We start from the raw sequence: 23,830 nt of genomic DNA, 5'->3' as shown, positions 1-23,830 counted from the left end.
ACCCAGAAATAGTACCTTGGGTTAAGAACTTTACCTCAGGATGAGAACAGAAATCGTGATCCGGCGGTGCGGCGGCAGCGGGAGGCCCCATTAGCTAAAGTGGTAACTCAGGTTAAGAACAGTTTCAGGTTAAGAATGGACCTCTAGAACGAATTAAGTTCTTAATCCGAGGTACCACTGTAATATCACAACTTTCCCCCAAGCTGCTCAAGGTGGCATACATGATTCTCCTACTCTCCATTTTGTCCTCACAACAACCTTGTGAGGTAGGTTAGGTTGAGAAAGTGCCTTGTTCAAGGCTTCATGCCTGAGTGACCCCTTGTCTCTCAGACCCGAGTCCAACCCTCAGTCTAAGGTCCACCACCACCTTTCCCCTTTCTGAATGCCTCCAGGACTGCTTCAAAATGAAACTTTCTACCAATAAAAACTTCCTCTCTCAATATCTTTGTCAGCTTTTCATTTTGCAGGGACAGGAGTTAGTTGATACCAAATCAGTTTCACGCCCTGCCCCCCGTAAGATGGGAAGGTTTGGATCCACTGAACATCAGCACCTACTTTAAAAATGGCGTGAATGCCCAACGATTATGGTTCTTAACAAATAAACGTGATAAAGAACTTGCATGTCTGTAGCAAAAATTCAAAATTGCAAGGGCAGAAAATCCAGATCTGGAGAGCAGAATAAAATATGTCCCTTGGAAGTGAACGCTTTTGCAGCAACTAGGCCAGCCTTCCTAAAGCTGGTGCCTTCCCATCAAGTCTAACCATGCAAGGCTATGGCCATCAGGGAAACCCCTTCTCTGTACTTCCTGTTCTGCGAGGGGTTTTCCTGAAAACCTGATGGTAACTAAAGGATGGTACCCAGGGAAATTCCACCTCTGTCTGTATTTCCTGTGTAGGAGAAGCAGTATACTGGCCATCTGAGTCACACTCCTCCAGTGCACCACCTAGCCAAAGAATTTGAGCCAGACTGGGCAATGGTCACCCTTCCCACTGAACTGTACCTTCCCACGCCCTGAATCTGGACATCTGTGTGGGTCTCTTCCCGGTCTACCTAATGTATTAGCCTTGCCCCTGCGTGGGCAGAATGCCCTGCAGACAGATTACACACAAAGGGCAGAATCACAAACTGTTTCAGTTAGGTGGGTTCTAATTTGCTATGTCAATTTTGAACTATATGCTGACGCTCCGTCGCTATAAAGACATGTGCAAAAGGTGGGAAGAGTAAGGAAGGCAGGCAGGCAAGTTTGCATCACCCTCCATAGGATGGGCTGGATTGAGAGTGTGTTAAGTATTGTCCAGTCCAGCCCACTTTCCTTACTGTTTAGCACAAAGACTGAGTTTTCCCTGTCCAGTTCATGCCCAACACTTTATTCATGATATTACTTGGACCTTTTTAAAAGGCCTTCACTGTAATGCATACTGTTGTGAGATGGATACATGCCTTATTTCAGCATCACACAATTCCTCAAAATAAGACATTGCATACTCATAGTGCTCCTTGTTCCCAAAACATTTAATAACAACAACCAAAACCATTTATTAATTGCTTTTTGCCATAGGCAGCTCAACTGCCGTAGTTACAAAAGGCTGTTGCACCTTTGGTCCCAGAGGGTGTGGTGCAACACGGACGGGGCTGGTACCTTTTAACAGACTGGCAGAAGATATGTAAACATTCAGCTTACGCTCTTCTGCCTGGAGATGAATTGTCTTGCTAAATGCTAAGCCAGGTTTGCTCATTCAACTGCTCTTCTTTCCGCTGCTTCGCAGAGTGCATTCCATGAGATTAGGCCAAAGGAAAATTATCTGCATTTGCAAGGGCCAGAGGGAAGACCAGAGATGCACCCAGATGATGGGGCATCTGGTGTTCTTCTACTCTCTTGGCCCACAGACCCATCTGTACTTTCTCCTGCTTGTGGACTTCCCATAGGCATCTGCTTGGCTACTGAGACTAGGATTCTGGGATGACATAGGCTTTTGGCCCAAACAAGCAGAGTCTGGCTCCTCTCTGTCCTCTCTTTCAGAGTCTATGCTCAAACTGAGACCCTCAGCACCCAGCCTTGCCCTTGAATGGCTTTCTTCTTCTGACTCAAGCCTCCTGCTTCTACCGCCTCCCAGCTTGTCCCTTCCTCCTACCTGTATCCTGTGTCCCACCACCACTGCCCTGGGTCTAAGTCTTCTTCCTGGGGGATGGTTCTTGGGTTGGCACCTCCCACCACTCTTCATCATCCAGCCAGTCCCTGACACAGGGCTTATGCACCAAGTGCCCAGATCAGAAGTGGAGATCCTAAGTTGCTAGACTCCAACTCCTAGCATCTCTCACCATTGACTGCGCTGACAATGGCTGGTGGGAGTTGGGAGTCCCACAACAACTGAAGGGCCACAATTTCCTGGCTCAGGTGGTCTTTGCCCACCTGCTGTCAGCACAGGGACACTTATGGCACAGTCCACATGGCAGAGGAGGGTAAAGAGGACCCCAAATTTGTGGAAGGTTGTCTACTTTGCTAGCTTATGATCCTTCTGTTTGTGCCCCATGCTCGCAAGTAGCAGAGTTGTATGGTAAAGCAAGGCAACTAGCAAGTTCTTTGCAGAGAGAGGCCAGCCTTACTTTCCCATTGTTGTGTACACAAAAGCCAGCTCCCGGTGGAGTACGCAGTGACCTTTATCTTGCAAAAGTTGGACCCAGAAATATATTTATGCAACCACTTCTGCTGAGGACGAGTCAAAGGGCAGCTATGCAGAAGCACAGGCCTCCCCTCTACCCCAAAGGCAACCCATTGCTAAGGCCCCACAGAGTCAAGGCGGCCTTGTCAATTATTTGTTTCAGTATTCACTTGGCAACAGCTGCTCCTCCCCTGGACCCAGAAGGGTCAGCCAACTTTTGAAACTACAAACTGGACCCTTCAACTCTGGGCAACACCAGGTGGATTCATGCTCCGAAGGTACAAGATGAGGGTCACTGGAGGAGCACGATGTGTACAGTGACTTCCAGCCCCTGAAGTATCTTTTTACATGTTCTGCCGCAGCCTATGGTGGCGTGAAAGGAGGAAGAATAGGTGCTCCTTTGTCTCTTTATCTCTTGTTAAACGGCGCCAGGGAGTGTAGTTCTCCCCTTATCGCTGGCTGCTAAGGTCTCCTCTCTCTCTCTCTCATGCGCGCTCACACACGCTCCTGCCTGACACGTGAGTTGCATAGCTCCTTGGCTTTCTTCTAATCCCTTGATTGGGGTGATATCATCGACACCACTGCCAGGAGATCGGATTGCTAAGCTAGAGCAGTTGCCGGGAGGCAGCGGGCATTTCCAGACAGGCTTAAAAACCGCTGGAGAGCCTTACTAACACAGGTGGGGCTTCCACCTACAAAGTGCCACCCCCCTGGCTTCAGAACTCTGGCTCCAAACCCATAATCTGAACTGGAAGGTGGGGAGCCCACGTGCACCCACCTTCCTATTCGAGGAGGGAGGCGGGGTTCACCCCCCACTTTCCTTCTCTGACTCCAGCAGTCAAAACAGGGGGATTTTTGCACTTTCATAGTTTGTTTCAGCAGCAGCAACTCCAGCACTGGCTCACTGCCAAGGCAGGCTGAGCACTCTTAAACATGCACGCGCACATACACATACAGAGAGTGTATAGGAATCCAAAGTATCTTGGCAGATTTAACTCTTTTCAGAGCCTGACTGGGGAATAGTCTGCACTGCACCAAACATTCCATGGAGCCCATTCCAGATGAAGCCATCTCCTTCCGGCTGGGCTGTCAAATGGAAGCTCCGTTCAACAACAATACAGAACCTGATGAATGAAAGCAGCGTTCTTCCGACTCTTTCCCTCCCAATGGCAAGCAACAGAGAAACATTCCTGCTCCTTCGGCTGCCCTCAACGTCATGAAATGTTCATGCAAAAGCACAAGGGAGCCAATGAGGTTGAGCTGGTAGGGTTGCCAACGCCTGGCCTGGAAGCTGCAGCCGTCGCTTTAACACAGGGATAGCGAATGTGTGGCTCTTCAGATGTCGTTGGACTCCAGCTCCCATCAGCCCCAGCCTCCATGGCTGATGTCTAGGGAAGCTGGGAGTTGTAAGCCAACCACCTCTGTAAAATAGCAAGGTCACAGAGACTTGTGCTACAGTTGTCCATTCATCCATCGTCCTCTCCTACTTGCTCCTAAAAGCAATTACTCCAACACAGGGTCCGATGGGCAAGTAAATAACAGTCACACAATTTATATATTTTTTTTATAAATATTTATTCAAGTTTTCAATTTTATACAAACAAAAAAGAAAAAGAAGAAAAAAAAGATATTAAAAACAAATCAATTTCAATATCAATTTTCAATAACATGTTTCCTTGACTTCCTCATACCTCCCCTTCTTGTTTTCTAGTTCAAATTGTTTATTCAGCAAATCCTAATCTCTTAACATTCCATTTAACTAACACCTTATTTTCCAATCAACTTCTTAAATTTTATAACTTAAACAATATTTATCCCAGTTCTTTTTATCATAACAGCTAGAGACCACATAAATTCAATCCAGCATCTTTCAAAGTTCATTAATTTTGCAATGTTTCTGTAAATAGTCCTTAAATTTCTTCCAATCTTCTTCTGCCGACTCTTCTCCCTGGTCGCGGATTCTGCCGGTCATTTCTGCCAGTCCCATACAGTCAATCAACTTCATCTGCCATTCTTCCAGAGTGGGTAGATCTTGCATCTTCCAGTGCTTTGCTATAAGTATTCTTGCTGCCGTTGTAGCATACATAAAATAAGTTCTGTCCTTCTTTGGCACCAAATGGCCGACTATGCCCAAGAGAAAAGCCTCTGGTTTCTTCGAGAAGGTATACCTAAATACCTTTTTCATTTCATTATAAATCATCTCCCAGAAAGCCTTAATCTTTGGGCACGTCCACCAAAGGTGAAAGAATGTACCTTCAACCTCCTTACATTTCCAGCATTTATTATCAGGCAAATGATATATCAAAGATATAACAGTCACACCATTTATAAATAGGGTGTGCAATGTTGGGGCTCCAAGCTGCTGTGTTAGCACTTTCCCTTTGTATCCCATAACTGCCTCCACTTTTTTCCCTGCTTGCTCCTGGACCCGTCAGCAAGTCTGGGCATCTTAGCCTGATCGTTGCCGTAGATTAGTTGTGACCCTCGTGGTCCCTTCCAATGCTACAATTCTATGATTCTATTACTAGCATTACCATGCCTTTGGGTCAATTTGCACAATGGTTGAAAAGGCACCCTAAGGAGACTTTTGCCTTTGTTGTTCATGCGGTAAAGTGGCTTTGTCAGACTACTGGGCTACGTCACAACACTGCGAGTTACTATCTCAAGAATGAATGGAAGCACCAGTGGCGAACCTCCATATTTGAAGGAAGTACACCTCTGACTGCCAGGTACTGTGGCAGAACAACAAATCATGGTCGTCACCACCAAATGCCTCCAGAGGCATGTGGCCAGCCAGGTACTCTTTACTGGCATGTAAATGTCACTACTGGAATTATGTCACTTTCTCATGCAACCAAGAAGTGGAGCCCAGGTCAGGTTAGGGCTACACAGTCTTTAGACAGTGGCAAACAGTTCTCAGCAGCTGCATTTGAACTCTAAGTGGTTTCCAAATACCTAACAGCCAGCTGGATTTGGGGTACCTGAGAAGCCCTTTTAACGGAATAGGACAGGATTGACAGCCCCACGCATCAAGTGGTGTGCAGGGAGATTGATCCTGTTCCCTGCAGGGTTCAGGTGTGCAAGAGAGCTCCCCAAGGGAATAAATGCCATTTACAAATTAATAAGAAAACTGCACTTGGTGGCACAGCTACAGCGAGGCATCTTGGCTCTCTGCCCATGACACCGGGCGGCCTAGCCTCTGCTACTCCACTGATGGGGATGTGCAGGGGGCACAACGCACCCGTCACTCTCCTCAAGAGTGCACACAAGTGCACTGCCACCCACAAGCATGCCTGCAACAGACAGGCTTCTTTACCCATCGTAATGAAGCATGGTTTTATAAGCTGTGTGTAATATGCAGTTAGAAGCATTAACAGTCAGAAGCATATATGCAAGGCAGATATCATGCCGCTTGAACTGCAGCCCAAATGTCCTTGCCCCCACTTGAAAATGTCTTCTGTGCACCATTCAAACATCAATGGCTGCCCTTCTTCTAACCCCCTGCCCGTTGCAGGTTGCTTCAACTGCTGCAGAACAGGGCTGGCCCATGTCCTGGCTCCCACATCTTTTACTACTTTCTTAAGATGTAAGAAAGAGATTTGTACTCAGGCAAACAACAGTTTAGGCTCAGCAAACACAAGATCAGGAGTCATGGTTCAGGAATTCCAGAGTAGGGCAAGAGGTGCAGAACTGTATGGCAGCGACAGAGGTGTTCCAACAAGTTTCCATGCTCCACCCACCAAGCTTTTAAAGTTGAGGCATGATGCGCTCACATGTGGGAATGCCATGTGCTCTGTCGGGGTGAGTGCGCCTGCTCCCTTCTAAGAAGGAGGTGTTTGGATCTAGGCAATAAGACTGCAGTTCAAGCTCCAGTTCTGCCTCCCTCCTTGGTTGCGCCAAGACTTCCCCATCCTCCACCAAGGCTCTCTGCTCTGGATAAAAGCTGCAGGGAGAGCTGGCATCCCTGCTCCCTTTTTACAAACAATGGAAGTCAAGGTGGAAAGGGGAGATTTCCGGCCCTCCATTCTCACCATTCAGCCTCCCACTCCCGTTTTGTCGTCCTCCTCCTGCTTTGGAGCCTGCCAGCCCAAAGCCAACAGTGCTACGATGCTCGTGGCAGCCTTGCCACAGAGAAAGATCTCGGTCCACTACACAGTGGCTCTCCTCTGGGCTAGGTGACTGCCCGTAACAACAATCCACTTGACTATGGCTTAGTAAACCATCCCATGCAGGAGCTATGCAGTGCTGCATACAGCGTAAGCGCTTGATTGATTGATTTCATTAAATTGATACACAGCTTGAGTGTAAGAAAACCTTGAAGTGATTTACAAAAGGCAAAGCAGAAAAAGCAAGGCAAATTTACAGCCCTACTTTTAAAACATACAAAAGTTAAAATTCTGAAATAGATTAAGGTTACCTCAACTTTATAAGCATCTGGGTAGAGTTATCTAAACAGGAATGTTTGGCTTTTCCTTTCCTACAAGTTGTAGGGAAGAACAGATTTGGCCCATTTCGGTTTCTCGTTGTTCCAGTCTTAAGTTAAATTCACAGTTCCTTATCTGCATTAAAAAAAAATCCTCATGAAAATTCATCAGTATCTTAGTGAGAATTTCTCTGAGGATATATGTATTTGTAAGGCTAGCATGCACTCTTCTGCAATCAGTCTTCTCTAATATAATGTATTTTTTGCATTTTCACTAATATATGCATGTTTGTGCATATGCTACCCCAACATACACATTTTTGAACAGATTTGTTTGGCTGGAGATCTGCATTGCAAAATTCAGAAAAGCGTGACTTTCAGAAGCATAGCTGTGTTTCAGTTCACATATTGTTTCAGGAAATGCAGATTAAGAGATTCACATTAACACGCAAACCCAAATTTCTCATCCATCCCTAGCAAACAGGTAAACAAACTGAAAGGAGGATAGTGTTAGTGTGAAGCCCAAACCCAAAACTGTGGTTTGCTTCATTCTAACAAACTACAACAGCCTAAGCCCAACAACAAACAATGAATTAAGGCTGGCTAGTGACAGTGGTTTGCAAGGATGAAATAAACCACAGCTCCTTGTTCAGATGTCATGCTAAGCTATCCCCGTCATGGTTTGTTTACCCACTCACACCAAGGGAGGAGCAAAGCCCACTGTTTGGGCAAACAGTATGGTTCACTTTAGATTTAACAGTCCAAAGGGACCCAGTAAGAAAGATGACAAGAGAACATGACCAGCAAGAACCTTGCTCACCCCTCTTCCTTTAGATTGGAGCAGACTTTCTTTTTGAGCCTCTCTCACTCCCACTCACTCTCTGTGATACAGCATTAGCTGAAGGAGCTTATCTTATTGTGCTGGCCTTGGGGACATGGTGCTGCTGATTTTAGGCCCATCAAAGGAAGCCTAGCCCTTGATCTGGGTAGCACTGCTAAAGTAGAAGGGGGGTGGTGGTGGTGCAGAGAAATAGATGGCTCTTTTCCCAACTATAGCAAACCTCAAGGTGCAAGGTGGAGAGGGAGAGGAAGAAATCAGAAATACAGTGGTACCTCAGGTTACATATGCTTCAGGTTACAGACTCCACTAACCCAGAAATAGTGCTTCAGGTTAAGAACTTTGCTTCAGGATGAGAACAGCAATTGTGCTTCGGCGGCGTGGCGGCAGCAGGAGGTCCCATTAGCTAAAGTGGTGCTTCAGGTTAAGAACAGTTTTGGGTTAAGTATGGACCTCCGGAACGAATTAAGTACTTAACCCGAGGTACCACTGTATCTAATTTCACCTGGTTTCTTTTCAAATTCTAATTCTTAGGCCTGGCTCATTTTCACTCACACATACACAGCCTGCAAAAAAGAAGTGGCCCTTTTTTAATGACTGCTGTCAGCTAGGGGTCTAACCCATCGCAGGGGGCACCTTGGATTTCAGAGAGGAGAGAATGCCAAGTGGACATGACTGCTGGCACACAACTCAGCAACCGCTGGATGGAAACCCCCCACCGGTGGGGCACAGTCAGAGTGGAGAAGCGGAAGAAGGCCGATAAAGCACAATTCAGTTGTCATCGATTTCCAGACACTATTATGGCTCTTTCCTGAAACTCCCTGCCCTGCCCCTCCTTGTCACTCAGATCTGAAGAGGGGGTTTGTTTGCCAGTTGTGGAACTGCTGAACCTAATCGCACAAGGGGTGTGCAGATTGCCTAGCACTAAAGATTAGACCTCCGAGATGGGATTTTAATGGATGGAGATTTAACCAGCTTCTACACAGAAGGGTGAGCCCTTATCCCTAACGCAAATAGAGGGGTTCACAGCCACACCATGACTTAATATACATCTCAGGAGCTCTAGAGACTCTGGAGCATTTTAACACAAGCTGTCTGGACAAAACCAAACATAGCATACGTACCATGGCGACCCTCCTGAACATTACCTCAAGGACGGGGTGACCTAGTAAGTTTTCGTTTTGTTTTTGCTGTTTAGCAGTCTGTTTAACCTAGTAAATGAACTTTGTGTGTTCTCTCCATTCCCCACTCACATTTCGACTGAGAGAGGCTGAGGAGCTCTCTAAGCAAAAGCCCACATCCCTGTGGCCTTTGACTCAGCAGGGAGAGAGGCTCCTCCCATCATTAAGATGTGCTAAACAGAGGACAAAGTCCCTCTGTTGGCCCCTGCAGAGTGGTGGGCAGTTGCAGCCAGTTCCAGCATAGAAGCCAGCCAGCATCCCAAACAGGGATGCTTCAGTGCTTATTGTTGCCTGTCTATCTCTTTTTCTGGGAAAACTCCAATAGAATCCTCAGACTCAATGCCATGATACCGTCGTTCACCATGGAGAGTCAACGAGATGCTCTCTTGCCACTGCTGCCACTCGGGATAAGCACCGGCAGGGGAAATAGGGACATTCCAGGATCAAATCAGAAGCTGGGATGGTTTTTGTAATTCCGGGACTGTCCCTGGAAAATCAGGACACTTGGAGGGTATGCATTTGATCTAAAAGCTGTTGGTTCCTGACCCCAGTGTTTGCTCCTTATGAATGCACTTGCTGGGTTAATACTGCCTACTTTGATATGCTGAAGGCAAGTTACCTGGCCCACCGCAATGCTACAAAATGTGATCACAACCTTGGGTTTTTAAACTGTCTTTGCAGTTTTCACCTCCTGGCTGGTTCCTGCTTGCTTGCTTTAAGGAACTCTTCCACAATGTTAATCAGTGATATATTTAAATGTGCATCCATTCAAATCACACATGCAAAGAAATAATGACATTTTTTCTACACAGGGACAGCAAGCAGTTCTAAGTACAAAAGGCTCCCCTGCTTGATGCAGTACATTTTTCTGTGTCACATATTGTAGGGTATCGAGGCGCAATCTAAAAATCAGAAAATTAAACGGAATCCTATGGAATTTGGTGAAATTAGGCTTAATTTGAACAGTCATACCAACATTCATCTCTTTCCAATTTTGGCTGGTTTGAATCAGCCCGTGATATGAAATATTATAACAGAAAGCTTTCCATAGGCCCTACATTTGGGGAGGGGGGCTAACTAAAAAATACCCCAGACAAAATTGTGACTGTCCAAATGATGTCAAATTCACTAGGAAATACACTGAAGAGTAAAGTCCTTAAAAGAGGCCAATTTTGATTAAACAATTGGGGAATGTGAATTAAGGTTTCCCTAAGCCTGAGGTGGACAGACTTCAAGCCTGATGGATCTACCTTGTTATTGTTGTTTTACTAGAGCCCCAAAATCTCCCAATGAGAGCAGAGTGCAAAAGACATAGATTTAAAGGACTGGTTGTCTCTGTGCACATTCTAAGTACAGGAAATAAATTCTGAGCATCAGAACTGAGCTGTCTTCGCAATCCATTTACACAAAAGTCCGTTTTCATTTCAGTAACCTAGAAAACATTGTGTGTTTTTTGCAAATCACCCAGAGAATAACCTGTAGATCCCATCCTGATCTATTAACTGCCCACCCTTGCTCTAATTAATATACCCACTGACTGGGGACTACTGGAGCTTCAGATCTACTAGACTTCTGCTCTTATTAAGATCTACAAAATTACACTGATTCCTGAAGCTGCTCCTTCATCTGGAATTGTGTGCACTGTGTAGAGTGGGGTGTTTCTGAAGCAAGCTCTGCAGTTGTTCCCATCTGCTTCTTTGTATGAGAATGAACTAAATATAAATTCCCTTCCTTAGTTTCACTACCACAAGCAGCAGCGGGCTTTACATCCCCAAACGGAAATACTACAATTGTTTTATGGAGAGTAGGTGTTCCAAGAGACAGGAGGACTCATTCTTGCAGCCAAGGGAGTATTTCATGAAATATCTGAGACCTCTGGAATTTAGAAAGAAACATATCCTGCTGGAACACCCCCCCTCCTTATGAGAAGTGCCTCCCATGATGGATAACAGATTCCTCCTACAGCAGAGAAGGAGCGCACAGAACCTCCCTAGATTAGACTCCCCCAACTATGCAGGCTCTCCAGATATTGTTGGACTAAAAGTTCCATCATCCCAGGCTCTTGGCTATGGTAGCTGGAACTGATGGAATTTGTAGACTAAAGCATCTGGAGGGCACTAGGGCTGGGGAAGGTTCTTCAATTTGATATTCTGACAACCAATGCAGCATATAAGAGTTTTATGTAGGAATGGAACAAAGCAAACATTTAATAACTAGGGTGCTGCAGAAGAACAAGCAAAAGAATCAGCACACACAACTGCATTTATAAGGCATGCAAACAGATCAGACATTCACACCAAAAGCTGAAATCCCAGGAAGATTTTGCTGTGGTGCTAATGGGTGGAAAGATTTGTGAATGGTGTTGAGCATGCTGAATCACACACACCTGCGATCTTATCTACACAGGGTTCATTGAAGTTCGCCTGCTGCAGACTGTTGATCCCAAACTGGAACGTTTTCCAGTGTCTATTTAAGACATTTCACATGCACCCATGGAAAGGTAATGTGCAAATGCAAGAAGTACTAGTTCAAATAAAGTAGCAGGAACAGCGGTCAAAGCACAATGGTTTCACCTAACCTCTATCAGATAAGTGCTTCATATTAAATGTCCTGTTTTAGCACTCCCAAAGGATGGGGAAAAGCTCCTTCACATGTCATGCTTTTTAGATGCACACCTGAGAACCATGTTTTAAATGTACACCTAAAAGCATAATGTGCTAACGTGGGAAACCTGTGTTTGCAAACAAAGCAACATGGGATTCATATGGATACACTCCTGAAGGAACAGCATTAGCTGCAGCTTCCTCTCTTGAGTGTACCACTTGCGGCAAAGCCAGGTTTGCCCTTGCAGAATATATGAAATTCTTCATTCCTTCCTTTAACTTTTAGTGCTTGCACTACTTTTAGCTGGTTCACTTATGACAGTGGGAGGAAAAGCACTTACACACATTCCTGGTGTCTGTTACCAGTGTGGGCAGAGCACACAAAAACTGGCAGTGCCTCCTACAGTCCCTAATTTGAAAGCTTCCAGTCTCCTTCCACCAGCAGTTGTTAAGTCAACACATCAGAGAACGCTGCCTTGAAATTAGTTGATCAGTTTGCAATACCTAGGTATTGAAACTGTTCACACCGGTTGTCTGATTGAGCATCCTGGAAGCACTCTCAAATCTCACTTTTTGCCTTCTGCCTAAAACTCTGGTGAATTTCAAAACCACGCTTTCATTCACAGTAGCTACTCAGACAGAACAGAAACAGGTGGTTGAAAGCATGGTGCTTTGTTTCTGATGTCAGTTTGAGTCCTTCACTTGAGAATGATAACTCTGAAAGCATTAGGGCAGTCTCCTTTCTGATACACTGAGAAAATCTCCCAAGTGGTTATGCGTTTTCTGATGATCTTAGTCACTTCTCCACAATAATTTGGAAGACTAGAGATGGGATCCATTCAGATCCCATCATGGGATCTATTCAGACACAAAGCCCCCAGTGATGATCAAGCAGCATGTGCGAAGACCAATGGAAGAACAGCAACAACAGTATTTTCAGAGGGGGAAATCCCACACAGAAAGGTCACAAAATTTATGGCAACTCATGAAAAGAGTCACTGTGAATCAGCAGTAGATATAAGCACAACATAGCCATGAGATTAAGGCTGTGTGCACACAACATATATTTAAAGAACACACACACACCCACCCAAGAAACCTAGGAACTGTAGTTTGTTAAGGCAGCCATGAATTGTAGCTCTGTGAGGAGTAAATTAGATGATTCATATGATTCTCTGGGGATGTGCACTTAAAATGTATTGTGTGTATACTGCCCAAGAGGCACTCCAAGTCTTCCTTCCCATATTTTTAAGGATTACATTTGACCACTTCTTCCTTACAAGTTCCTGCAATTACATGTAGGGAAGTTTCGCGAGACGCTTAGGGGATATGCAAAGAGGAATGTGTATTCCCTGAAAACAACTGAAACCTTTGACAAGCTTCAGAAAGACCCTGCTCTCATGAGCGGACTGAATTAAAAAACCCCTCCCCCCCTCCAAAAAGGCTCACCAGACATTGTCCTTTCTGAGGGACAATAGCCACCGACTGCTGCTGCCTCTTCCCCCAGGAATCTAAAGCCCGAGTCCTATTTCCTTCCCTCCTCCTCTGAGGATACAGGGCTCACCCCAGCCCAGCCAACTGGCCCATTGTTAATAAGCGCGTCCAGCCGAAAAACTGATTGATCATCAGGGAGAAAGCCCAAAGCCTTGACGGGTCGTTTAACAATTTCAATTAAAGTCCGCTGCATTCAGACGCTGACAGAGGGAAAGAAAGAAGTTTGTGTTGTTGTTGTTGTTTTAAAAGGGGAGAATCTTCTGCTGCTGCTGTGGGTGACAGCTCCTATGGCAACTCGGCAGGGTCAAAAGGGCTCTCTCCTCAGCGAAGGTGCAAGGTTTGAAGAAGAATCCCCCTTTCCTCCAGTTGAATTATCTGAACCAGGGAAAGCACCCTTGCTTCCCTGTCCCAGAGCACAGCTGCAGGCTGAAAACAAACCGTCCACTGCTGCCCACCCACCCCCAATAGGCCACTGCCCACAGTTCCCACAGGTCCACCCAATAATAGGTGCTGTGACCCATTTGCGGAGCTACATTTTCCAAGCCACGCTCTCTCTCCCAGAGAAAATGCCCGTTGAATATTAAAACTACGTGTCCCTGAAGTTCCCATTGCCGGGACTGGCTCTTGATTCTCGGTTACGTGCAGCGACTTTTTTTAGACACACGCGATCCCCGAGGGCTAATCAGAGAGACGCAGCGCTGAATCCACTGAGACAGCAGAAGGACTCTTAGAGGGATTTTAAAAAACTCAGCATCTCGGCCTGTCATATGGAAAGAGGCGCTTTAATGAGCGGCAAAATGCGGCAAACATTCTGCTTTGTATGTGCCGTTTTGGGGATGAGTGAGAATCGTAAGGGATCAGGAACAGAAGGCTTTCGGGAGGGTGGGGGCTGAACCTGCCACCGCCACCCCTGCTGTCAAAGGAACTGCAGCACTGTCCCGTCCCAAAGAAGCAGAGTACAGTGGTACCTTGGGTTAAGTACTTAATTCGTTCCAGAGGTCCGTTCTTAACCTGAAATTGTTCTTAACCTGAAGCACCACTTTAGCTAATGGGGCCTCCTGCTGCCGCCGCGCCACCAGAGCACGATTTCTGTTCTCATCCTAAAGCAAAGTTCTTAACCCAAGGTACTATTTCTGGGTTAGCGGAGTCTGTAACCTGAAGCGTATGTAACCTGAAGCGTCTGTACCCTGAAGCGTATGTAAACCGAGGTACGACTGTAGCTTCTTTTGGTAAGAAAAAATTCAGAAGGCCATGGCAGAGAACCTGTAGCCCTCCAGTTGCTGTGGGATAAGAAGCTCCCTTCGCCTCTGACCACTGGTCATGCTGGCTAGAACTGATGAGAAGTTTTAGCCCCAAAGTATCTGGAGGACTACTGGTTACCCACCACTGAGGTTGTCCATTGGCACCCTTAATCCAGGATCCATCTATAAAGAGCCCTTAGGTGATTAGGTATAAAGGCCTATAGATACAATCCAAACATATTTGTGTCTTTCATTCTCGGTGGAAAGGCCCATCATACTGCTATTTAAGAGATGCCTCAGCCAAGCTGCCTTTTAACTTCAAAGGGCATCACTTTCTATCACCCTTAATTTTTTAAATTCTACATACAGCCAATATTTGACACTTATGCACTTAAACTCAGTATCTGCCAGTGGCTATTATCCAACACACCAAAATGTGTTGTTGGTTTTTTAAAAAAATTTTATTCACGATTAAAACAAAACATATTAACCAAAAAGATATCATCCTTATCCCCCCCCCATTTTTCCTCCCCCACCCCACAAAACCCCACCCCCCGGCTTCCCTCAGGTCCAGTCTTTGGTTTCTCTGAGAATGCTGTTTTCTGCACGTTACAAAGTTGTATAGATCCTCAAACTATTTAGCTGATTATTATCAATAAAAAGTTTGTGAATGTTTATTCAAAGCCAGCCAAGGAGTCCAGTTCGCTTTCTTGCGTCTTCAAATACTTTGTAAACACACCAAAATGTGTTAAGCATTATGCCGTTCCTCCTGTGGCAGCCATTTTGTGACTGGTGCCCACAGTGTTTTTTCAAAAGTTCAAAGGTGCCCATTGGCCAAAAAAGGATGGCGCGACCCCTAGCATTATGTCATGGAATACAAAACTGGAACGAGTCTTTTCACCCCTTTATTCCCAGCCGCTTCAAAGCAGGTGTAAAGAAATTATTCTGGGAAGGTTCGCTAGCACGCTCGCCTTAGCAGACTCTCGCCACCCACAGCCCCATCCCCCAATCTCTTTCCTGGCAGATTATTTTTAAATTCTCACCCAAATCCCTTATATCGGCCACAAAACCACTGAGCAGTGCCTTAGCCCTCACTGGTATCCTTCTATGTAATCCGGCTTCTTGTGTCAGAGCCTTGAGAATGTCCCCCAGATGTAGCTTTTGGGTAGCCAAAGCATCTGTTCTTTAAACCCAGCACCAGGGAAATTCCTTACATCCTTTTCTCAATCAGAAGAAGCTTTGCAGCCCTTGACCCAGGCGCTTTTATCTCCTCCTGGTTTTTTCCTTTTTTAATCCTCAGTCCAGTTACTGTTTCCTATTAATGAATGCATGAACCCAAGCTGCTCTTACTCTTACCAAATTGTTTCTTTTGATTAAACAAATAAACAAACATGGTTTGTTTTGAACTGTGGTCCACAAGACTCAAGCCCAGAGTCAGCCACCTAAGTATAACACTGAAAGGACTAAAGAAAATTAAGTATCCAAACCTTCCATCCGCAACAGGGAAAGGCAACTAGCAACACAGGGCCCCCGTTTTAGATGCGGGTTGCCAACCAAAGTTTATGAAGGAGAGAGAAGGCAGAGCTCTGACTGGGTCAAATGAAGCCCTGGACCTGGGCTGTAGATCAAGGAATAGTAGCAGGCAGATTCCAACACTCCGAATGTTTCCTGATAAAATTTTGCACATCCAAGATGGCAGGCAAAGAGAGAATGAGCCACCATATCACCAATACAGACTGATATAAGGAAGACCTACACTCACTTTCCCCAAATTCTTCTTTCCTGAGAATTGCTAAAAGCTGAATTACTGAATCTGGAGATTATGGTTCATTGGGGTTGGGCAGCTGCTACCGTCCCACCAGCACCCATAGAGCTGGTCACAGGTTGAGGTTCCTACTGTTCCCTAGAGGTCAGCCATACCCTGAGCAGATCTCTCCCTGGGAGCTGAAAGATGGAATATTCCACAGGTGTACAAAGGATTCAGACTGCTACAACTGTACTTATACTGCTATTCTTTACAACAAGGCTGGGGAACCTGTGCCCCTCTAGATGCTATTGGGCTCCATCTCCCAAAAGCCTCAGCCAGCCTAGCCAATTGTCAAGGATGATGGAAGTTTCAGCCCAGCAACATTTACAGGTCCACAAATCCTCCACTCCTGCTTTAGGAGGATACACAACAGAGGATGGCAGAACCAACAGGTTAGAGAAGCAGGACTTGTTTAATGTGCAGGTTTCAAGGTGAGTGGCTTTGCTGGCCATTGTTATGCAATATTACGGCAAGTAAAAAGTTTCTGGAGCCAATCCAGCAGTGCCTGAGTCACTCAAGCCCGTTGATTTCAGTGGGTTTAGGAGACATCTGTGTTAAGTCAATGACTTTGCATCCACAAGCTCTAACCCAGTCTTTCTCAACCTTGGGTCCACAGACGTTCTTGAACCACAACTCCCATCATCAATGACCACTGGCCATGCTGGCTAGGAATGATGGGAGTTGTCAGCAAGTTCTAGGGATGCAAGGTTGAGAAAGGCTGCTCTCGCCTGTGAAGGGGGGTGACTCTTAACTTGATCCATTCCTCCAAACAGAAAACCCAACAAGTCCCACAGTAACTGTAACCTGAATGCACTTCACCACAAAGGATATCTCACTGCATCTATTTTAATTTTCCTTTTTAAAAAAGTATCCTTTGTCATTGTTGTGGAATCCTGTCTGCTCACAGCTCCTGCACCACTTGAGCTTTCTGACACTTGGGAAGTGGTTGGGACCAAGAAAAGCAAAGTGTTGCGGAAACAAGGCCAACTACGATGACAAGGTCTCCTTTTATTGCAGATTAGCTATCAGAAGCAACATGAGCCGAGTCTGCAACTCACAGTCCACACACCCCACTGCAATAACAACTGGAGCCACATCCTACACTTCTACACTCAGATCCTGCCCATGCTGTATTTTATGGTTCCTCCTCCTATGGATTTATATAAAATTAGCGCAAGAAAAGTTCCCCGCTCATGCAACAGTTGCCTCCTGCGGTTGTGTTAAGACCTAGCATTCATGGAACCCACACATTGAACGCTCTGATTAGGGGTCTTCACATGGTACATTCAATGAGTGTACAATCTAGGGATGCAACAGCTGAGCTGCACATGTCAACAAGTCTTCCACTTGCGTAAAGACACCTTGTACCTGTGCCCCATGTATGCATGAAGGTGCCTTTTGTTCTAGTCAGGGGCAGGGAGGGGTGGAGAGAAGTGGTTGTGGTCTTCATATTAGCCAGAATCCAGAATTCTCAGGACCCAGCACAGGAGCTAAGAGAGCTGCCCTGGGAGAAAGAGGGATCTCTTCTTCTATGAACATTGCTTCTATGAACATTGGCTCTCCATGCTGTGTGCTGAGAAAGGGGCTGTTCTCAGTGTGTAGCATGGAAACGCAACTAGCTGCCCACAGAGAAAGAGACTGCTCTCTTTTCTCCATGGCCAGCTTGCTGGGTTTCTATGATGCAACACCCAAAAAAGGAAGTCTCTTTCTCAGTACATCACAGCAAGAAGGGAGAGAGGGCATGCATGGGCTACAGAGATCCAGCATCTGATGACTGGTGGTCTACATGTGGCCCATGCTCCAGAGGTTCTGTTCGCCCATTATAGACTAGCCTGCTACTTTCAACCTTTGGCCTGGAAGCAACCACCAGCCACTGCATATCCCTTTTGTTGCAAAAGCTCTTTGCCAACAGTCACAAGACTCTTATGATCTCACTGGTGGGTGCTGACCAATCATGGGAGAATGCTGCAATAAGATATAGGGAGATACTCACTGCTTTTGGATGCCTTGACCTTTGCCACCAATTTCTGCACACCAGGTACATCCCCGTTTTTCACAGCCTGGATCAGCTCCTGCTCTCGCCCCATCATGAATAAGGGCAGCTGCTCCTCTGATTTATGAAGCCATCGGAGTGCTCCGTGTGCGTGTGTGTGCGATAACTAGTCAAGATAAACTCCACCAGAGAAGTGGGGGGCGGGGGAGCAAGCCAAACAAATGAAATATATTCAGAAATCCCACAGTACATAAAAAAGTCTCTGTTAATGATGATAAATGCTACCGGGAGTTGCACTCCTTTACAAGGGAATGGAGAGGAGTTGAGGCCTTGTTAAAGAATATTCAGTCAATTAAATGGATGGTAATTCAGCGCTTAGGGACTGGATCCCAGCTGTTTGTAGAAGTCAGGAATGAGAAATTAATTGTTTGTTAAAAGGTCCAGGCAACCCAGGGGGCTATATTTCGCTAAGCCCGGGGTGTCCCAAGCAATCTCCAGTTCTTCCTAGATGAATACCAGGCCCATCACAGGTAAGAGGTATCCTTCGAGGCTTCAGGTCTGCAGATCCAGATTGTTTGCAGCCAACACTTGAGCAGTTGTTCAGATACCTGTGAAGATGAAGGACAGAATCTGTTTTCAAAAAGGCTGTTGACTCTTTGGAATTTTGCGCCCAACCAAATCCCGAATTCCAATTTGCTCATTTTGTTCATATGTGTGTGTTGTGTATGCGTACGCATGCACACACTTTCTCTGCTACTCTGACTAACTACTAAGAAAAAGAAAAATCCAAGATCAGAGACAAGATGGAAAGCTGGGCTTCGTAAAACAAGTACATAGAAGATTTAATGAGGATAAAGGAGAGGAAACCAGGAGTGGTGGCAACTGTGCTCAGAAATCTAATCCTCCAACATTACACACAGCACTAGTTATCCTGTATCTTCAAAGACTTTAGCAGAGGCACCACACATGCCTTCGGGTTTTTAAAAAAATATTCTGCCCTGTTACTGCTATGAGGTCCTAGAACCTTCCCCTCTTAAAACTAATTGGTTTCAATGTTCCAAATTCTGCAAGAACTGTCCAAGATATTCGATCATCAGCGGTGTGACAGCAGCCATGCACATTCATTAGATCACTTGCTTATTATTCAAATACAGCATGGCGGCCACTTTTGCTTATGTTTTGTACAGAGATCAGGAGCCTGTGCACCCCAACTCCCGCCCCGATGTTGACGGACTACAAGTTCCATCAACTGTGCTGGCTAGGACTGGTGGGAACTGAGAGTCGGACAACACCTGGAAGTCCCTGGAGGTTTAATGCAAAGAGAGAAGTCAGATCATCTACATAGACCTTGAACTGGTACACAAGAAATAGCATTCAGTCCTTACTCCGGCTCTACAACATCAAGAGCTGCATAGGATGTCGGGCTTGGTGGAATTTGTCTGATGCACAATGGCTGCTCCCACCCAATTGTCCTTTAATACCCAAACAAATATAAACACCCCAGGTTAGAGTGGGGTGCCTAAGCAGATGCCACTGAAGGACAGAACAATGGGACTAGTGAGTGGGTGAACAGTCTCATCTGCCCCACCAGTCTCAGAATTCTGCTGCCCCTTGGGTTCTGCAAGTAACATTCAGTGGTAAACACACCCACCATGATTGAACATGACACACGTTTTGAGATATGTCGGATACCACAGGACACTGCTCTGGCAAGCAAAGATAGTTTCAAGTTACCCTTTTTTTTATTCTGAAAATGTGCAGCTGTAATCTCCGCAGAATGTGGAACATGAGGAAAACACACACGCACAATTTTTATCCCAGAGTTATTACAATAAATGCAAATGTATTAGATCAACTGGGTACATTTCTGACATATTTACTACAGCCCGGAGCACAGCGCCAAAGGAAGCCCAGGGGAAGATTCTCTTACAATGGGGGTCAATTCTCTGCTATAGAATGAAAGGTTTTGGGTGGCAGGCAATCCATCATCATTGCCCTCACTAATCCGTTTCAGCAGCTAAATTACTCTGATCATTGTGATATTGCACCATATTTCTAGGGCACAGCATCTTGGGAAGAATTACACAACCTCACCTCGCAGCTGACTTTATTTTTATCTTGAGTAGATTATATTTTATATCGCTCCCCCACACAACCTCCCTTAAAGCTAGGGAGGGCTTGAACTGGTTGTTTGCACAACACTGGGAGATCCTCAGATAAACAGGTTGCCTTAAGGTAAAGCAATCAAGATGGAATCATAAAGGTAGAGATGGAGGTCAGTAACCACACTTATCAAGTGTTCAACATGTTCACCTGTAGAACATTCACCACACACTCATCTCCCTAGTTGCCAAACAGTACAAGGCTGCTCTAAAGACTCAACCAACGTCCCAGTTTGAACAGGCAGCGTTCACACCGAGCTATTTCTACCAAAAAGTGGATCTGGCTTTGAGGCGATGCTCAGAATCCAAAAACTTATTGTATTGCTGTGTTAAAACATGATGGGAGGGGGTGCATGGGAAGAAGCGCAGTAGCTCTGCCCCCAACCCACTTCAAAATTGTGCAGGGAGCCTTCATGATCATAGGGAGCTCCCCATTTCAGAAGATCACCTCCTGCTTACCCAAGGTGATCATAACCGTGTTGTGCATGTGTGCTCCTGGGGCCAAGGTTCCTTCACCTCCCTAATAAAATATTTGAGCCTCCCCCATGCCCAGTTGATGGGCATTGCCGTTCAAATGGTGTGTGCAGCCCTGCCCCCAGTTGATGCCATTGGCTCCCCAAATATTTTATTCAAGTTGGCACCCCTGTGTGTGCATCACCACTGCACCCACTGGGATGCTAAAATTAATTGCTTTGCGATGCTCTTGTAATGCAGTTTCAGCCCTTCCAGATGTGCCCATTCAAATCTAATGCCCAACTGCATGTACTAATGCACAAAGCGCCTCTCCCTTCTAATTTAGGGCAACTTCCCAGCCACCATCTTAACATACTGCTTCTTGCTGCTTACAATTAGGCAGCAGCGTGCATACTACAGAAATGTCTGCTCTGATACCTTCATCTGGGTGAGGGACAGCCATTGTGGTGCTCTCCAGCAGCTGTGGACTACCATCATCCCTGACCACTGGTCATGCTGGCTTGGGGTGATGGGACCTGGAGTAATAGTCCTAAACGTCTCGAAGACCACCACCTTGGTATCCCACACCTAGCGAGTACATCCTAAAGGGACTCTTCAGATCTAGAAATGTAGCAGATTTCAGCAGCAAAGTTTGTCCACACAAGACAAACAGGCACTAACTGACTTCTTTAAGCAACAAATAAAATCAAAGGTATTTGTGCTTTTGCATTCCTGGTACCTAGATCCATCTACTACCTGACAGCAGCAGTTATTTATACCTGCTTCAGTGACAGTGTTATAAGCCACTTAATCCACAAAATCTCTAAGCGATCTGAATCAAACAGTGAAATAATCAGCATTCTACTAGTATTTGTATAATAGTATGCAAATAAAATCAGGAGAACTTGAGAACAAGAAATTTTCTGTCCAGATAGGCTTGCTGAAATTAAAGTTTTGAATCAGCTTAATGAGGATGACTGCCAAATGTTATTAGGCAAGGGAGTCCCAAAGCACAGGTGTGCTGCCACACTGAAAAGATGAACTTCTTGGAAATGCAGAACAAACAGCACTTATAAAAGCCCACGTTGCGCAGAATGAGGGAGGTCAGACAGGCACACGTGGGACAAGGCAATCCCTCAAACAAACGGGTTCCAAGCTGTTAAGGGCTTCATATACTAATAGAAAAAAACCTTGAACTTGGCTCAGTAAGCAAATCAGCAGCCACTGCGGATCTTTAAGCAAATATGTACTATGCTGGCAGGATCTCAATCCTAAAAGCAACCATGCTGCATCATTCTGTGCTAACAACAAGTTCTGGAGCAACTATAAGGGAAGTCACATATGGACTGCTTTGCAGTGATCTACCCTTGACACTACAGATGTCCAGACTCCTGTGATCAAGCTGGTAGAGGTTTTGCAGTGGTTTCCATCACCATCAACACCAAAAAGCAGCTCTGAAAGGCTCTGGTTGGAAGTGAAGAAAGGCCATGGGAGAAGTATGTGTGTGTGTCTCTCTGTGTGTGAGCTTAACCCATTGCCCTCCAACCATTTTCCTTTCTGCCCCCCTGCAGCATTTCCACTTCAGGAAGGAAAAACTATGGGAAGTACCAAGTTGTCAGGTGATGAGGCAGCAAATAAAAAGAGAACTAGACACATTCAAGGAGGATAGGTCCATCAGTTGCTTAGCCATGATAAGTAGAGCCTCCATGTTCAGAGGCAATATATCCCTAAATAGCAAGTGCTGATGGGAAACAATGGGGGAGGACTCTTGCCATCATCTCTTGCTTATGGGTTTCCTGGAAGTATCTGATTAGCCAAGGCTGGAAACAGAATGCTAAGCTAGAGAGTAAAAGGTAAAGGGACTCCTGACCATTAGGTCCAGTCATGACCGACTCTGGGGTTGCGGCGCTCATCTCGCTTTTATTGGCCTAGGGAGCCGGCATACAACTTCCGGGTCATGTGTGTTGGTGTTGGTGTTGGTGTTGACCTTTAAAGCCCTAAACGGCCTTGGCCCAGTATACCTGAAGGAGCGTCTCCACCCCCATTGTTCTGCCTGGACGCTGAGGTCCAGCGCCGAGGGCCTTCTGGCGGTTCGCTCATTGTGAGAAGCAAAGCTACAGGGAACCAGGCAGAGGGCCTTCTCGGTAGTGGCACCCGCCCTGTGGAACACCCTTCCATCAGATGTCAAAGCGATAAACAACTACCTGACATTCAGAAGACAGCCCTGTTCAGGGAAGTTTTTAATGTGTGACATTTTAGTGTATTTTTGGTCTCTGTGGAAGCTGCCCAGAGTGGCTGGGGAAACCCAGCCAGATGGGCGGGGTACAAATAAATTATTATTATTATTATTATTATTATTATTATTATTATTATGTGGCCAGCATGACTAAGCCGCTTCTGGCAAACCAGAGCAGCGCACGGAAACGCCGTTTACCTTCCCGCCGGAGCGGTACCTATTTATCTACTTGCACTTTGACATGCTTTCGAACTGCTAGGTTGGCAGGAGCAGGGACCGAGCAACGGGAGCTCACCCCGTCGCGGGGATTCGAACTGCCGACCTTCTGATCAGCAAGTCCTAGGCTCTGTGGTTTAACCCACAGCGCCACCCGCGTCCCTTAAGCTAGAGAGCCCTCTGGTCTAATTGAGTAGAGTCCTTCTTGAGTGATGTGAATTGATGAGTGATCTAGACCTCTGTTTACTACCTGGATCATGCAGAAGTTACATGAGAACAGAGATGGTCTACAAAAAACCAGGCGGGGGCAGAGACCCTGTAATACACCATATAGAACTATAGGATTGCTATAGCAGAAAAAAGACACTTTCCTTCTTAAGAACTGATAGACACAGTCTCCAGAAATAACACTCCAGTTGCATCAGGATTTCAGGCAGATTAAAGCATGTTAACTAGCATATGGTCATTCCCAGGCTGATTCAAGTAATGAATGAGTTTCAGAGTGTCAGAGCAGCCGTGCCC

The 23,830-nt window shown here is 45.8% G+C and overlaps 1 protein-coding gene across 4 annotated transcripts in view; it reads right to left on the bottom strand.

Moving 5' to 3' along the window:
- CASKIN2 (CASK interacting protein 2) overlaps positions 1–23,830 on the bottom strand; it is a 105,093-nt gene that overhangs the window by 74,915 nt on the left and 6,348 nt on the right. For all 4 annotated transcript variants that reach the window (XM_083598074.1, XM_083598073.1, XM_083598071.1 and 1 more), the window contains exon 2: positions 18,242–18,849. In XM_083598074.1, coding sequence (XP_083454200.1) covers positions 18,242–18,338 — 97 coding nt within the window. In that variant the 5' untranslated portion in view covers positions 18,339–18,849. The remainder of the gene's footprint in view (positions 1–18,241; positions 18,850–23,830) is intronic.

Source organism: Podarcis filfolensis, assembly GCF_964270895.1.
Source record: "Podarcis filfolensis genome assembly, chromosome: 2".
NCBI classification, from domain to species: domain Eukaryota; kingdom Metazoa; phylum Chordata; class Lepidosauria; order Squamata; family Lacertidae; genus Podarcis; species Podarcis filfolensis.
Note: the sequence above shows the minus strand (reverse complement) of the source record. Positions and strands in the feature narration are given on the sequence as shown.